Source organism: Carcharhinus amblyrhynchos, chromosome 26 (assembly GCF_965287045.1).
Source record: "Carcharhinus amblyrhynchos chromosome 26, sCarAmb.v2.hapA, whole genome shotgun sequence".
In the NCBI taxonomy this organism is placed as follows: Eukaryota; Metazoa; Chordata; class Chondrichthyes; order Carcharhiniformes; family Carcharhinidae; genus Carcharhinus; species Carcharhinus amblyrhynchos.
This window is the reverse complement of record NC_137349.1, coordinates 16,826,941-16,840,161: the sequence shown is the minus strand read 5'-3', so window position 1 is coordinate 16,840,161 and position 13,221 is coordinate 16,826,941. Positions and strand designations below refer to the sequence as shown.

Genomic DNA, 13,221 nt, shown 5'->3' with positions numbered 1-13,221 from the left:
GCACTGTAAAATTTGCGATTCTATGATTTTGTTTGTGGATGTCCTTTTAAATCCAGTGACAGAACCCAAGCAGTTTCATTTTATAAGATGACTGCAGTTCTGACCAGTATGTCAAACTAATTTAGATATGATGGAGCAGGTTTGGAGGTTTTGTTAAGTTTATTTATTCGTGTCGCAGGTAGGCTTACATTAACACTGCAATGAAGTTACTGTGAAAATCCCTCACTCCGGCGCCTGTTCAGGTACATTGAGGGAGAATTTAGCACGGCCAATTCACCTAACCAGCACGTCGTTTGGACTGCAGAAGGAAACTGGAGGAAACTCACACAGACATGGGGAGAACATGCAGACAGCAACCCAAGCCGGGAATTGAACCCAGGTCCCTGGCGCCATGAGGCAGCAGTGCTAACCACTGAGCCGCCGTGCCGTCTGGAGTTTATTCTTCAATTGAAGGTGCTGGAAAGTATTGTTGGGCAAGATGGAGAACCAGAATTCCACCCAATTGTATGGACTTCCTATCTGGTGACTTAGGATAAAATGATTCCCATCAATTTTAATGAAGTAATTAAATTGCTGAATTTGAATTCAGGCAAGGCCAATACAAAGATGGCTGAAGACAACATTGGGGCACTTGCACTTCTGATATTTTTTATACTTTCAAAAAACAAGAGATCGCGTCACAGTTGCAGCAGCAAAATCTCAGACATACTGGGTTACAAATCGCCCCAGCTCAGATTTCAGTTCTGAGCTAATGCTTTCATCCGTACAAACAGGGGTGTTATAAAGAGAACACAAGCAAAAGGCTGTTCCCTCACAACAAGAATTAAATGGATGAATCAAACTGAATTTTGTTAAAAAAACTACCCTCAAGCAATAGAGAGTGAAGTCAGATATCACAGTGAAAGGTTTGAAGCCGGAACACTCATTCATTCCTTTGTTACCTTTAGGCTTAATTATTCCGATGTGTTCCTGGCCGTTCTCCCACATTCTATCTTCCTCGAACTTGAGGCATCTCCAAACTCCGTTGCCCGTCTTAACTTTCAACAAGTCTCGTTCCCTTATCACCCCTGTGCCTGATGGCCTACGTGGGCTTTTGGTCAAACAACACCTTGGTTTTCAAATTCTCGTTCTTGTCTTCCGATCCCTCTCTCCTCCCCATCGCTCAAATCTCCTTCTGTGCCACAACCCTCCGAGGTATCTGTGTTTATCCAAATCTGGCCTCATGAGCATTCTGATTTAATTGCTCTATCACTGGTGGCCACACCTTCAGTTGCTAGAGCCCTAACCTCTCAAATTCCCTCCCTACACCTCTCTGCCTCTTTGCTTCACTTTCTCCCTGTAAGACAACCCTTATAACTTACATCTTTGACCAAACCTTTGGTTATCAGACCTCGTATCTCCTTATATGCTTCAAATCTTGGTTTATACTCTTGGGATCTTTCAGCACGTTAGCACTGCATAAGTATAAATTGTTATTATCCATATTGTCGGAATCCTTGTCCCATTGCCAACATTCTGACCTGCAGACCGTGAAATTTTTAAAATGTTTGTAACCCATTGTACTGCAGGTTAAATTACACTTAAACTCTGTTTTCAGTTCACTCAGGCACACGTACCCAATCGTTGACTTTATTGTTTGAGCTTCTGATTCACACATGACTGATCCCAGCTGCATTCCTCCCCAGTGTGTGTATCTATCTGCATACAGCTTCGTCATCTGATCCCACTTGCAACAAGACAATTGGTATTATTTCTGTCTGGTTGATATTTGGGATTATTAAAGCAGCAAATTCCAGTGCAGCACAGAATATGAGCCCATCACAGTGTCTGCTTCCATTTAATGCCCCCCTCGTGAGGCAGGTTTGCAGGGGGCGGGTGGATGTGGTTAGGTGGCAGGTGAGGACTCAGCTTGCACTCCGATTCAGTCTAGGGCAAGAAGGCTTGTGACTGGCCTTCCCACCCCAGTGCCAATCCCAATTAGGTAATTCATGCCCGCTTAAATTCCTCATCCCAACATCATTGGTATTCAACCAGTGGTGGGTGAGCAGGGCAGTTCCCCCATGGAAGCCCAAAAAGCGTGCTTGATCAGTACCTTATCGAGGGACCCATGGGGCCTTGAGCCCCCTCAGAGCCGCCATCCCTCACTATTGCCTCTCTCCCATGACCTTCACCCTTCCATCCCATCCTCACGCAGTTTTGCCCTGGGCCCCTCACTGATCCTGGGCCTCCGGTGAGTGCCCTGCCGACAGTGTCACCACTTTCCCAGTGACGCGGATGACAATGAAGGGCTGCCAGCCACTGACAAGTGGGCACCTCTCAGGGTACAGGATTTTCCCCTGGGGGTCCTTGATGACAATGAAGACAGGTTGCTGGCTACTTAAGTGCCTGACTGACACTTAGTATGGGCCTTCCCAATGGGATATCACCCACCAGTCACCTGGATTGCACCCTATGTTTTGTTTAGTCAGTGAACTATGAGGAGGGTGCAGAGATGCTTCAGCGTGATTTGGACAGGATGAGGGAGTGGGCATATGCATGGCAGACACAGTATAATGTAGATAAATGTGAGGTTATCCACTTTGGTAGCAAAAATAGGAAGGCAGATTATTAATTGACTGGGTGTAAATGGAAACAGGTCGACACTCAGTGAGATTATAACCCGGTTTTACCATTTTGATTCTAAGTTTGATTCCAGACTTGAAACTGGGGGTGTTTCAGATCCGACTTTTAGACCTGTTCTCAGGCACCCCCATGCACACTCTGCCTGAAAAAGTATCAGCGCTTCTGAATCACGCTGCAGAAGATTGTGGGTGGAGCTTATCACACCCAAAACCCTGCAGCTCCAACTGACGCCTGCAACTTGCGCAGAAAAAGATAGAATACCGCTCCGCTGCCACATCCCTCCCAGGCTGAATAATGCCTCCCCCTGGCCCCCACCCCCACTACATTACTGACCTCCTTATCCCCCCACCCCCCTGCCACACAGACAGACCACAGGCCCCTTCCCCCCAACTGATCTCAGGCAGAGTGGTAGCGGACCCCCCCCCCAACCTTTCCCTTCCCCACACCAATCTCAAGCAGAAAGCCACCTGACACTCGGCATCCACCTCCTCACTAACTGGAGCATCTGAATCGGACTTCTTTGGAGCATATGTTCTGTGCCGATTCTGGGTGGGCGAGCGCGGTGGTAAAGGGGGAAACGCTGGTAAAAATGGGCGTGCAGCCCATTAAGTCCATTTAAATGCATGCAAATACATTTAAATAGCCGTCATGCCCGTTTCAGGTCTGGTCCTGATCACAGCCATTTTCGGGCCCTGGTAAAGGGGGACCCGGTGCGGAAGTGGCCGCAGATCACGCTACTCGCCTCTCGCCTGACTTTACCAAGTTTTTACGCCTGAAAACGGACGCAACTTGATGATAAAATCAGGCCCTTGTGCATCAGTTGCTGATAGTAAGCGCATAGATGCAGCAGGTGGGAAAAAACACAAGTGATATGCTGGCCTTCACAGCGAGAGGATTTGAATATAGGAATAGGGATGTATTACTGCAATTGTGTCGGGCATTGGTGAAGCCACACCTGGAGTATTGTGTGCAGTTTTGGTATCCTTATCTGAGGAAAGATGTCCTTGCTAAAGAGGGAGTGCAGCGAAGGTTTACCAGGCTGATTCCTGGGATGGCAGGACTGTCATATGAAGGGAGACTAAATCGGTTCGGATTATATTCATTGGAGTTTAGAAGAGTGAGAGGGGATCTCATTGAAACTTATGAAATTCTACCAGGATTAGACAGGGTAGATTCAGAAAGAATGTTCCTTAATGTGGGGGAATCCAGAACTAGGGGTCGTAGTTTGAGGATAAGTGAAAACCTTTTTCGACTGAGGTGAGGAGAAATTTCTTCACCCAGAGAGTGGTGAATCTATGGAGTTCACTACCACAGAAAGTAGCTTAGGCCAAAACGTTGTGTGATTTCAAGAAAGAACTAGATATGGCTCTTGGAGCTAAAGGGATCAAGGGATTATGGGGGAAAAGGAGAATCAGGATATTGAATTCAATGATCAGCTGTGATCAAAATGAATGGCGGATCAGGCTCGAAGGGCAGAATGGCCTACTCCTGCTTCTATTTTCTATGTATGTTTCAAAGAACAAGCACAAGTAATGTCTGCCTTGTCATTCAGGAATGTTTCCTACAGATCAACGCCAACTCAAGTGAGTAAAAATAGCAGCAGGCACGTTAGCTCACTGTAAAATTTACGACAACTGACTTAAACAGTTTGGAAATGCTGTTTAAATAACACAAGGGACAAAGCCTAATTGAAGAAGAAAGACATAACAGAATCCTGCTTACCTTGTGTAGGCTGAGAGTCTTCCAGGTACGTTGTGTTTGTTTTTTCAGGATCATCATTAGCCCTGGAAAACATGATTTCAAAGATATGAGAACGATTGGAGAAGTACACTAGCTGTTAGATTTATATGTAGCAAGGATCATAGAAAGCATTACTTTCAGCCTCAATGACAATGGCAGTGGAAACAATGAGTGACAGAATGGAGCCACGGAGCATTGCTGACCCATGCTGTAAAGCTGGACCATTCTGTTCACACAAGGTGTTCCAGTACTTACTGGATAAAAGCAAATCACTGCGGATGCTGGAATCTGAAACCAAAAGAAAATATGCTGGAAAATCTCAGCAGGTCTGACAGCATCTCCAAGGAGAGAAAAGAGCTCATGTTTTGAGTCCAGATGACCCTTTGTCAAAGCTGGATCAGCTCTTTTCTCTCCTTACAGATGCTGCCAGACCTGCTGAGATTTTCCAGCATTTTTTTTGTGTTCCAGTACATCATTGGAATGAGAACTGCAATCTGTTTCTACCAGTGCTGAGCTAATCTAACCTTACACAAGGCACAGTGCTCAACAGCAGAGATGTTTCTGGTGATGATTTGTCTCCCTTGGTGGTTTGACGGTGAGCTCTACACTTCATAAACACTTAATAAGTGTTCATGCTGTTTACAGGGCCTGTCCCATCGTTGTGAATGGTTCTGCATGTCACTTTGCATCGTTTTGAATGACATTGCTTTGTTGTTGATGCTTTTTATTCTCATTCTTGTTTTCAAATTCGTCCTTGGCTTAACCGCTCTCTTTCTCTGTAACCTCCTCTAGGTCACAACCCTCCAACATAATTGTGTTCCACTGATTCCGCCCTTTAAAGCTGTGGTTTATAGCTGCTCCTGCAGCTGAACTACTGTCTTGATTTGCCACATGTATCTTTCCACACTTCCACTGTGGCCATCGTTCTGTGACATCCATGTCCAATTACGTCTAGGTTGACCACTGTTTCTGCTGTCCTCCACTTTTCCTTTCAGCAGAGATCTTTATAGCTTTTCAGTTCCGATCAAAGGGCTGAAATGCTAATACCTTCATTTCTGAATATCATTCTTTAGTGTTCTCTTTGCTCTTACAATTTCAAACACCTCTTCATCGTATGTGAACATTTTTAGCATACATCTGAGTATTCGCATTTCAAAAGTCTCTATCTTCTTCCACTGATCCTTTTATTTGTTGTCCAGGCGTCTGAGACAAAGAGGAAAATAGATAGAATGTGGCATCTTATGATGGTTTCCCTCGGTGCAAGCTTTAGTTTTCTTGTTGTTGACTATCCTTCATCTTCACAAAATTACTTATGGCTCTCTCTATCCTTCTAATTTTTGCATCACATCTGCCATCTTCTTGGGTGGCACTGTGGTAAGCTGTTCCATTCCAGCAGAGTTTGCAAGTTTTCCTTAAGTCTGCATGGATTTCCTCCAGGTGCTCTGGTTTCCTCCCTGAGTCGTGCTAGTTAGGTTCATTGGTCATGCTAAATTCTCCCTCAGTATACCCAAACAGGCACCAGAGTGTTGCGACTAGGGGATTTTCACGGTAACATCAGTGTGGACATCGCAGTGGCCCAGTGGTTAGTACTGCTGCCACATAGCACCTGGGAACACTGGCTTGGGTCACTGTCTGTGCAGAGTCTGCACATTCTCCCCATGTCATGTCCAAAGATGTGCAGGTTAGAAGGACTGGCCAAGCAATTTGCACCCCCCCCCCCACCCCCATGTCAACTGATGTATCGGTTAGGTGGATTAGCCCTGGTAAATGCACAGGGTTACAGGTATATGGTTGGCCTTGGTAAAGTGCTCCTTTGAAGATCTGGTGTGAACTCAATAGGCTGAATGGCCTCCATTCACATATCTTTCAACTGTGGGAGGAAACCGGGGGCCCTGGAGGAAATCCATACAGACACAAGGAGAATATGCAAACTCCACAGAGTTACCCAAGCCGGGAATAGAACCTGGGTTCCTGGCAGCAATGCTAACCACTGTGCCACCACGCTATTTCTAACTACTATCATCTTTGTCTTTAGGTGTTCATATTCAATCCATATTCTAAACTTTTAGATTTTACATGATTTAAAATATTTTGTAAGGCCTCTTCTCATTCTGCAAGAGATGCTGTATCGTCAACATACATTAAATTTGCTATGTTCTGTGTCCAATTTTTACTTTGTGTAAAGTTTTAATAATTTTGGTGACAATACACAGCCTTGTCATACTCCTCTCTTCACTTGAAAACATATCTGATTGCCCCAATATCAGCTCTGGATAAATCTCATATCTTTACTGTCAATGTCACATCTATTAGCTATTGGTGATAAACATGTTTGAATGCTTTTTCATAGTCTATTGAGCATATGTACATGTTCTTGTTTACTTCTAGATATTTAACGAACATTGTTCTTAAGTTAACTATTCCACTCTTGTTCCTACTCAAGGTCTAACCTCTACTTTCTCAGAAGGCTAAGAAAATTCAGCATGTCCACTACAATTCCACCAATTTTTACAGATGCACCATTGAAAGCATCCTTTCCAGATGTATCACAGCTTGGTATGGCTCCTGCTCTGATCAAGACGGCAAGTAACTATAATGGATTGTGAATGTAGTAAGAAATCTCACAACACCACGTTAAAGTTATTTGGTAACACAAACCACAAGCTTTCGGAGCACTGCACCTTCATCAAGTGAGTGGGAGTTCTGTTCACAAATAGGGTATATATAGATACAAACTCAGTTTACAAGATAATGGTTGGAATGCGAGTCTTTACAGGTAATCAAGTCTTAAAGATAATGTGAGTGGGGAGGGTTAAGCACAGGTTAAAGTGATGTGTATTGTCTCCAGCCAGGAAAGTCAGTGAGATTTTGCAACCGAGGCAAGTCACAGGGGTTACAGATAGTGTGACATGAACCCAAAATCCCGGTTGAGGCTGACCTCATGTGTGCAGAGCTTGGCTATCAGTTTTTGCTCAGCGATTCTGCACGCTCGTGTGTTGTGAAGGCCGCCTAGAAGAACGCTTATCTGAAGATTAGAGACTGAATGCCCATGACTATTAAAGTGTTCCCCAACAGGAAACGAACACTCCTCCCGGTGAATGTTGAGCGGTGTTCTTTCATCCATTGTTATAGCATCTGCATAGTCTCTCCAATGTACCATGCCTCCGGATATCCTTTCCTGCAACGTATCAGGTAGACGACATTGGCCGAGTTGCAAGAGTATGTATCGTGTTCCTGGTGGATGGTATTCTCACGTGAGATGATAGTATCTGTGTCGATGATCTAGCTCGTCTTGCAGAGGTTGCTGTGACAGGGTTGTGTAGTGCCATGGTCACTGTTTTCCTGAAGGCTGGATAGTTTACTGTGGACAACACATGACAGTGCAGAATTGCTGAGCAGAGACTGATAGCCAAGTTCCGCACATGAGGATGGTCTCAACCAGGATCTTGGATTCATGTCACACTACCTGTAACCCCCACGACTTGTCTGGTCTTGCAAAATCTCACTAACTGTCCTGGCTGGAGACAATACATATCCCTTTATCCTGTGCTTAACTCTCTCTCCACTCACACTGTCTGCACCTTTAAGGCTTGATTACCTGTAAAGACTCACATTCCAATCATTATCTTGAAAATTGTGTTTGTATGTATATATTCCCTATTTGTGAACAAATCTCCCACTCACCTGATGAAGGGGCAGTGTTCCAAAAGCTAGTGGCTTGTGCTATCAAATAAACCTGTTGGACTTTAACTTGGTGTTGTAAGACCTCTTAATATGTTTATCCCAGTCCAACGCCGGCATCTCCACATCATTATGAATAAGCCATCACGCAAATCATCCTTCTGTCCATTGGCTCTGTCTATACTTCCCACTGCCTCAGAAAAACACCCAGCATAATCAAGAACCTCACAAATCCTAGACATTCTCTTTTCCACCTTTTCCCATCAGAAAAAAAATCAGGAAAACACATACCAATCGACTCAAGAAAAGCTTCTTCCCTGCTGCCATCAGACTTTTGAATGGCCCTATCGTTTATTAAGCTGACCTTTCTCTACCCTATCGGTAACTGCAACACTATATCCTGCACCCTAGCCTTTCCTTCTCCCCTGTGTATCCTATGAATGGTAAGCTTTGTCTGTATAGCGCAAGAAACAATACTTTTCACTGTATGCCAATACATATGACAATAATAAGTCAAATCAATTCAACTCAGGACTGTGTTTCCCCAATTGATGCATGAAATGTGTTACTACTTTTCTATTATAACTTTAAAGATCACTTAAATGAGATGACTCATTAAGCTTATAGTTCTAAAATGATTGCATGCTATTGTTCTAGGTTTCTGAGGTAATCTGATGAATAATGAATGTCTCGAATCACTTGGAATGTATCCTTTGCTGCCCATTTGATCTGATGTCATTTAGAATTCTGTTTCTGCAAGGGCTTGTAGATGATCTGTTGTTACTTTATATATGGCTCAAACTTTTCCTGCGTTCGTGTTATTCCATTTTCTTCCTATTTCAGAGTTCTGAGAACTCTGCTTGTTCTGACTTGTCAATCCTGAGACATTCATACTTGTTCTTTTACTTTAAGACTGAGTGCTGCTCTGATCCTTCACCATGTGAAGGTCTAAATGATCTCACATCTTTTTCACTTTTGGTATTTTCAACCTTTTGCAACAAGGAGAGAATGATCTGAATTGTTATTCAGGCTCAAATATATATGAATGTGCTTTGTACTGTTTCTACCATCACAATATCCATTCGATTTCCAGAAACGTCGTCTGGACTTCTCCATTATTTTGGTTGCATATAAAAGATGTTTGTTACAATCAGATCATTTTCTTGACAAAATTGTATCGCATTTTCATTTCCTGATCCAAGGCCAGGTTGACTGAATGTATTCAGGTGTTCCTTCACTGACTTTAACTTATAAGTCACTCATTACAATTACCACAAGTAGGTTTAACTTGATGCCAGGGTATCACCATTACAGTCTCCATTTTTTGCTCATTGTGACCTTGTGTTGGGACATAAACTTATATGACAGCCAGTTCAAAAATTTAATCTTAATCAAGACCACCTTTTCTGAAATTGGTCAGTTACTGATCTCTTAGATCTTGTGTTCCCAAAGATTCCTATTCCATTCCCATGTTTCTCACATGATACTTCTTGTCCATCTGACCAAATTCTAACCATTTTACTTCTGCAAGTCCCAGTAGGTCACTATGTTGTCTACCCATTACCTATATACTGTCATCAAGCTTTCCCACTTGATACAAAGTCCTTACATTGTAATGGCCGTATGAGGAAGGGGGAAATGACTGCCCTGTTCTCCCACTCCAGGTTTGACCATTTCAGGGTTTTTGGAGAGTTTAGAGAGGGTGTGCTTTGCCAATTTGGCAAGAGTCCCACTGTTTACATTTTGAGGCTGTAAAGGATTGCTCAGACAGGTTTTCTTAGGTTAAACAAGGAACAAGATGAGTTGATTGAAACTATTCATTTGGTCAAACACACATGCATGCACGCACACACACACACACGCACAAACACAGAGTATACAGGGATAAGCTGACAGGATATTTTGCAGTTCTTAAAACAAAGAACCATATGGTTAGATGTTCCTTGACAGATCTCAAGGTGGTGTTGCACATTGTGACCAATGTGTTCAGCTGTATTCCTGGGTGTGATTATATGGAGCAGAGTTCCAAAAAGACTTTTTTTCTCTGTAAAAGGAGTTTCTCCACTCAGGATGGTTACTTTGCTAACGAGGCACAGCACATTTGAGAGAGACACGCACACGCAGAGAAAGAGAAGCACAGAGAGAGACAGACAGACAGAGACAGAGAGAGAAAGACAGACAGAGAAAGAGACAGAGAGAGACACACACACATAGAGGGAGAGAGAGAGGCAGAGCAAGAGATAGAGAGACAAAGAGAGATCACACAGTTTCAAGAGCCTTTGTTCAGTACTTCATTGTCTTTTCTCATCTCTCCTGCTTGATGAGAGGATCCTTGAAGTACTTCACTTTGTGTATATTAATTCACGTTTGCTACAGTTATTGTTTCAGAATTGATTTGGTGTCTCATCTCAGAAATATTTGAAAGGGATGGTGTGGATCAGCAGGAGCTGGGGCTTTTCATGTTCCCCAGGTGGTTGAATGTCTGTTTTCATCCCACTTGGCAGAATGTGACACTGTATGTATGGCAGCAGTCTGGGCAGTTTTCCATTGTCTGTGGAGTGATCCCAGTTTTTCTTGAAATCCAACCAGAAGGGAAAAATTAGAAACTGCATCTTTGAAAAGCACACCCTCACAACATTATTCCATATTGATCCTTTCAAGAAGTGGCTTCACTGTGTGTTACAGGCTCAGACATCCCCCTTATGAGTTTAGATCAACTTCATCGTAAATGTGTTGGTTACTTCATTGAGCAAGAGCTCCACCTTAGTTGTCACCATCTACAACAGAATCAGTTGTAGGAGGACTAACCTCTTTCAGCATCCCCAATTCTTTGACTACGGCTTCCCATGACTATCTCTGGGGATTATACTGTGTGAGGTCCCAGGCTGACTGCATTGCCTTTCCAAGAGTCATGACTGTGCCCTTGGGTGTGACACATACCTTTGCCTTCTGAGCCATTGCTCAGCGACTGTTACTTGCCCCTTCTGCCTTTCCCAGACTTTGTGTATATCAAAAGAGGTGATACCCCCACACCACACCAGCTGAAGTTCATGAACTCTCACTTAGTTTTGCATTGGTGTTGAGTCACGATTCTGGAGCCTGACTGCTGGTACACACAACCAACTATTTGGACTCGTAAGTGCGAGTTGAAGGATTGAAAGATACCAGCCTCCCCCACCCACATCTCTTTAACATGGATGTGCGGTACCTTAACCTCCTCCAACACACAATCTTCTCAACCCAACCCTTTTGACCATCCCGAATTTCAATCCACCACTCGTGGGTGTGTCTTCAGCTGCCCGAGCCCTTAGCTTTGATATTCCCTCCTTAAACCTTTCCACCTCTTTGTATCCCTTTCCTTCTTTGAAGACAATCTATCTTTTTGACTAAACTTTTGTTTATCTGCCCCGACACCTTCTTATATGGCTTGGTATAATGTATTGTTTTATAATGCCACTACAAAGCTCTCTAGGATGCTTTATTACACTGAAGGCTCGATATGAATACATGCATATACAAATGCACTGCAAAAATTCACCAAAGATTCTTAGACTTCACCTTCCAAACCCATGACCACTTCCATCTAGAGGGATAAGGGCAGCAGATACATAGGAACACCAACACTGCAATTTCCTCTCCAAACCACTTACCATCCTGACTTGAAACTGTATTGCCATTCCTTTGCAGTCGCTGGGTCAAAATTCTGGAATTCCCTCCCTAACAGCGTTGTGCGTCAATCCACAGCACGTAGACTGCAGCATTCCAAGAGAGCAGCTCACCACCACCTTCCCAAGGGCTTCTGTACTGTGGGGATTTTATGATTCTATGATCTAGGGATGGGCAATAAATGCTGGCCAGCCAGCGATGTGCATGCCCCATGAATGAATAAAAAAAACGTATTGTTGTTAATAGCATGGAGTTAGATCACAGAACAGAAACCCCTGAAAGTTGTCAGTGGTCTCGGGGTTAAGTTTGATGACATAGTGATGTGTGAGATCAGTAGCTTAACATTAGATGTGCTTCCAAACTAAATATAGAAAATTATAGGGGACCCAGTGTAACATTAAGTATCTCTTTCTTTTTATTTCTCAGCTGGTGACTATTTCACACTGAAAGCTAACCACGATTTTTGAGCAGACACATTAATGGTTACTAAGCCCTACCCCACAGAGAATTGTCAAGTCTTCCAATTCATGACGCACGGCCTGTAAGGGTGATGCACAAGGTCTATGGTAAATTATTGCTTTGTAGAGCAATCCACTGCTCATTTATATCCATCGCTCTTATCTGGTGCACAAACACACTCCTATTCAATAGCATAGATGTTGAAACTTCTAAAGCTTACTTAAAATAGCAATGATCCAACAATGTTTTCTCTTGAGTTTGAACAATTTGTCCGGTAAAGCTTTTTCCAGTAATCAGCTTAGACTTTATTGTCCATAATCCAATTTAATGCCAAATAAAAAGCTGCTTATATACTGTTTTGGACCCGTGGGTATGCTGTCTGGTCTTGGCATCTTGGTACTGCATAGCTGACTGCAGATTGGCAGTAGATTTGCCAACTGTGGTGAATCTCAACAGGTTTAAATTTGACTTTCACCTGGCTGTGCAGGAACGCCACACTGGCTGTTAACATCAGTCCTTAACAATGTTAGTGGTGGCACAGTGGCTAGCACTGCTGCTTTACAGCCACAGGGACCTGGGTTCAAGTCCCGCCTTGGGTGACTGTCTGTGCAGAGTTTGCACATTCTCCCTGTGTCTGCATGGGTTTCCTCCGGGTGCTCCAGTTTCCTCCCACAGTCCAAAGATGTGCAGGTGAGGTTGACTGGCCATGCTAAATTGCCTCTTAGTGTCAGGGAGACTAGCTGGATAGATGCGTGGGGTTATGGGGATATGGCCTGCAGCTGTTCTGACATTATTGTGCCACAGACAAATTAAAGCTAAAGTTTATTTATCATCATAAGTCGGCTTACACGAACACTGCAATGAAGTTACTGTGAAAATCCCCTGGTCACCACACTCCAGTACCTGTTCGGGTACACTGAGGGAAAATTTAGCGTGGCCAATGCACCCTAACCAGCACGTCTTCCGGACGTGGGAGAAAATTGAAGCACCCGGAGGAAACCCATACGGACATGAGGAGAACGTGCAGACTCCACACAGACAGTGACCCAAGCC

The 13,221-nt window shown here is 43.7% G+C and overlaps 1 protein-coding gene across 6 annotated transcripts in view; it reads right to left on the bottom strand.

Annotated features, from left to right (window-relative positions):
• The window catches only part of cbarpb (CACN subunit beta associated regulatory protein b), a 201,861-nt gene that overhangs the window by 85,534 nt on the left and 103,106 nt on the right, over window positions 1-13,221 (bottom strand). For all 6 annotated transcript variants that reach the window (XM_080212988.1, XM_080212985.1, XM_080212986.1 and 3 more), the window contains one exon: window positions 4,345-4,406. In XM_080212988.1, coding sequence (XP_080069114.1) covers window positions 4,345-4,406 — 62 coding nt within the window. The remainder of the gene's footprint in view (window positions 1-4,344; window positions 4,407-13,221) is intronic.